At 23.5% G+C, this 4,867-nt stretch overlaps 1 protein-coding gene across 1 annotated transcript; it reads left to right on the top strand.

The window, feature by feature from the left end:
* The first annotated feature begins 848 nt into the window (after positions 1-848).
* Positions 849-4,867, top strand: LOC136997627 (uncharacterized). Its single transcript, XM_067348502.1, has 7 exons — positions 849-1,089; positions 1,277-1,431; positions 1,974-2,266; positions 2,362-2,606; positions 2,676-3,029; positions 3,114-3,256; positions 3,338-4,867. The coding sequence occupies exons 1-7, from the start codon at positions 1,029-1,031 to the stop codon at positions 3,698-3,700; spliced, it is 1,614 nt and encodes a 537-aa protein (XP_067204603.1). The 5' UTR covers positions 849-1,028; the 3' UTR covers positions 3,701-4,867.

The following is a 4,867-nucleotide window of genomic DNA, read 5'->3' as shown; positions in this document are numbered from 1 at the left end:
ATTTAAGAAAACAGACGTTAGGGAAAAATGTACGTAGTAGTACACTGAGAAAAAAATTTCCTTATTTTCAATAAATCTATTTACTACTAAAATCTACAATAAAAATTATGAATTTCAGTAAATAATATATTTCAATGTAGAACATTTTTTTTAATTATAGCAAACAACGATATAAAAATTAGGAAATCGTTTTTTGTTGACATACTTATTACAATAGAAGTTAAATTTATGTAATTGAAGTTTAAGATTTATTAAAATATAGTAAAGAAGTTTATAAAATTTAATATCAGAAAGTTTGAATTTTAAAAATAAGAATTTAATAAATATTTACTAAAATTTATGTCTCTTAAGCCTGCAAAATAATAAATAATTACTTAAAAAACAAAAATGTATATGTATTATAATTTATTGCATTTTAGAAAATATATACTTTAATAAAGTTCATATATTTGTTAAAGACAAAAATAATATTTGATTTGTAATGATTAAATTTTCTAAATTTTAAAACGCATTTTTTTTTAATAATATAAATCTTTTCTTGTATTAAAATAAATAAAAAATATAATCTTTATGTACCATTTCGTACATTTCGTAAGAAATGCGAACGTCTTATGCATAAGGAGTCTCCGGTTAGTAGTGTAATAATGACCGCGTTCAGCAGACTCAACAGTTGTAGATTTTCCGTTGAATCTCGACTGTTGATTTGTTGGTTCTAAAAGTAAGAGCCAATCATGTTCGATTGCTACTAACGCAGCTAATATATAGCATATATAAGAAGCGATCTATGATGCGCATACGTTTTACGCATCACGCGATTTTCTGATTGGCCTAGCATCGCTAGCTCACATATTACTACGCCGACTCTCAATTGTTTTCTTGTCTCTTGTCTCGCAGATCGTAGATCGTACGTCGTGTTTGCTAGAACCTTCTGTTTTTTGTTGAAGTCATATTAAAATTATTCACGAAAGAGAGAACGCGTATCTATTCAACATATCTATTTAACCAATACTTCTTACAATTAGCTAAAAATGGAAGTGACAGATGTTTTGATAAATTTGGGCATAGGTGTTTACGCTGATGTTTTTTGCAGTAAGTAAAATGATAATTCTTGTATAAAAGCATTCATATCCCCGTCTGTATACGATCAATTTTAATTATATAGGAACATATTATAAATATTACCTTATGTAATACTGCATTATTTTAAATATTCTAAAAAATTTTGTTTTTTAATCGACTAATACATCAATATAAATTTTTTTTATTTTTATTAAAGAAAACGGAATCACAATGGAACTTATGGGCCAATTAGATGCAAAATTAATTGCTGAATTAATCCCAGAAATAGGTCCACGCATAAAGTTTATGTCTTATTGGAAAGCTAACTTTTTCAAAAATGAAATAGCAGCAAATACATCTATAGAAATCGATGTAAATTTTCAATGTTAAATATTGATAATATTTTATTAGCTCTGTTGATTTGTTTTAGTTTATTTGACAAAGTTTATTTATTTTTGTGCTATAAAAATATTTAAAATTTTTGTGTATTTTATAATTTTATTTATCAATATAAAATTTTTCTAATGTTAACATATTTTTTAATTTTATTTTTTTACTGTATTTTTTAATTTATAATTATTATTTGTTTTATATAGGTTAATATTGGATTTATACAATATAAAAAAAGAGAAGAAAAAGAAATATTCAAAAATAAAACTGTTTCCAATCTTCCAATATTAAAGGCAAATTTTTTTAGTTTAAAAATTTTCTAACACTCGTATTTTTGAGTATACGATTACAATAATAAAAAAGATCATTTTCACACATTTTACATATATATAGCATGTTGAAAAAGTTATTTTACTTAAAACATAATTGTATATAATAAATGTTAACAAAACAACAGAGTTAAATTTTAACGTTTTTAAAAAATATACACTTATAAAACATAATAAATTTATTAATGTTTTTAGAACGTAGAAAATAATAAAAATGTCAACAATTCTAATGAACAGAAGTTACAGAATACAATGCAAGAGACAAATAATTCTGTAATTAATGAAGAAAATACATTATATAGACAAAATGCTTTTTGTTCTAAAGATCAATTTATGTTAGACACAATGCCTAGTATTAATGATTTATTAGAAAAATCACAAACTGGTAGAATAATTTTACAAGTTTCTAAATCTAAGGAACTTAATGGCTCTATGAGGAACAAGTTGTGTAACATAATCGTTGGATACATGGAAGACAATAACATTATGTACACTTCAAAATTATTATTATAAATATTATTTTATTTATATCATTTATATCATTTATTGTTTTTTTATAATTTTGTATGTATAAATTTTGCAGTATGTCAAATAAAATAGCTGAAGAAATATCAAAACGAATTACCAAAACATTTCCTTCAGAAGCTAAAGGCACTTATTTTATAGAAGGAAAAAGAAAAGTTGACACTAAAGATAAAAAGTCAATAGCTGCAAGAGGTAAACTATGGTCTTGTTGGCGCAACAGAAGATATGCCATATCCAAATTACAAAAAAACATTAAACATGAAGCCATAAATGATGATATAGATAATTCCTCTGATAATGATGGTAATTTAATAAATAAAATTTTGTAAATAAATTTTTTGTAATTATTATTAATAATAATGTTTTTATTAGTTGTTTCTAATGAAGATGTTAAAAAAAGCTTGGACTGGTTAAAAAATAATCAAACACCTTGGGAGATTGTTTTACAAAAATGGTCTATAACATTTGAATATCGATATGGAATATTAATAAAATCATCTGATAAGAAATTAAACAAGATATTTGAGGAATGGCCACTTTTTAAACATCCAAATGGATATGAGTTTATCCATTATGATTTTAATAAAATGCAGTTATCAGATCTCGTTTTAACAATAGAAAAATGGAACGAGTTTTTCAAAACAATTACACAAAATACTTCAGTTATTGGTAAAAATGATAATTTTGTGGAATTAATGGAAAAATTAAATTTAGACATATCTGAAGGTAAAAAATTAATTTTTTTTTGTCGTACGCATAATATAATAATAATAATGTACTTAGTTATAAGTATAATTTTGGGTTTTTTAGATTCCAAAGTAACGATTGCTATACAACTTATTTCTTATATGATACCTCCAAAGCAAAGACTCAAACAACACAGTAGCAAAATTAAACAATATAGTAAAGCATCAATTGTGTCATCAAGAGATAGCATGATAAAATGTGTAACTGTAAGTACATTGATGCGTAATTTTTATTTACATCATTAGGATATTGATAAATATTGGTTATATAAATATTTTTTGTTGTAGACTTGCGGCGATATTACGAGAATTCATCAAGAAAGCAATAATAAAGCAAAAGAAATGCGAACATGTGTACAACCTTACATAATAGTTGTTGGTCAACTTGAAAACATATCGCAATCATATGTTAGTATAGATGAGATTTTATATTCTACGAAATCTACATTACAAGCTTTAGATATTTGCTTTAAAGCTTTCCACGTCTTGCAAATCAACTACCCAGATGCTAGCAAACATTTATGGATGCTGATTCAAAAAGGATTATATAAATTTCACACACAATGGGATACTTCATTCTCAAATACGGAACATATATTAAAGAAGCTTACGGCAAATACAGATCAAAATATGCAAGTAGACAATAAGTAATTGGAGCAACTTATGCTTTTATATGAGTAAAATTAAAATTGAGTTTTGCTTTTTGCTCATAAAAATAAGAAATAGGTTTTATTAGATTTTTAAGAGTTTTATTTTATAAGAAGTATTATTATTTTATTTGTTTCTAATTCTAACGATTTATTTTTTTTTAATTTTATATTTTATTATAATAGTAAGTTATATGCATTTTTAGTGCTTTTTGTTTGCTTTTGTTGTATACAATTCAAAAAATTTATTATAAACTATAAGTTTACAGTATTATTATCAGTATATAATCGCAAAGTTTTATATATAAAATGTTTAATTGTATGTTTTGTAATGAGTCATTTTTAGTTTTTAAACATCTCAAATGTCATATTAAGCTTAAACATAATGAGCAATTATATTCAGAGGTTATATGTAGTTTTTTGAATTGTACAAATTCATATAGCACTGTTTATTCTCTCTTTCGACATATATGTACAGTTCATGATACACAGTCAAGTAAAGAACAAAAAAAGTATGATAACAAATCTATATCGTTAAACAAATCGATAAATAACAAAAAAAATTTCCATGATTTTAATTTAATTTCCAATTCAAATTTAAAATCTACATTCAATAACAAAGAAAATAACAAAGAAAATGACTTTCTTCAAGATTTCAGTCATAAAATGTTAAATGTTACATTGCGTTTAATTACAAGTTTATATTGTTTTCAAAATTTTAATAGGAAGGATGTTCATAAAATTAACAATATTTTTTCTACCTATTTGTCAGAAAGTTTTGAAATGTTGCAAGAAAAATATGGCAATACGAGTAACATATATAATGATTTAAGTATTATAAAAAATAATTTAAAAAAATTTGAAAGTGAATATTATACTTTCAAATATTTAACTGAAATTAATTGTTTAATAAAACCATCACAAATAAAAATTCACTGTTTTTTAGCTCCAAAAAGAAAAGAATTAAGAAAACAATTAGTCATAAATTATAAAAAAATTAGTATAATTTCTATGAAACTTGTTTTGCAAAAATTCTTGGAATTGCCTAATATTTATACTAATATTTTGGAATATATGAATAAATGTAAAAATAATACTCTACGTTATTAACTTCAATTTTTCATGGTCAAATGTGGACTTCTGGAGAAGTAAATCAAAATCAATTTACGTT

This window comes from Linepithema humile, chromosome 2 (assembly GCF_040581485.1).
Source record: "Linepithema humile isolate Giens D197 chromosome 2, Lhum_UNIL_v1.0, whole genome shotgun sequence".
Lineage (NCBI taxonomy): Eukaryota > Metazoa > Arthropoda > Insecta > Hymenoptera > Formicidae > Linepithema > Linepithema humile.
The sequence above is the reverse complement of the archived record's forward strand: the minus strand, read 5'-3'. Positions and strand labels throughout refer to the sequence as shown.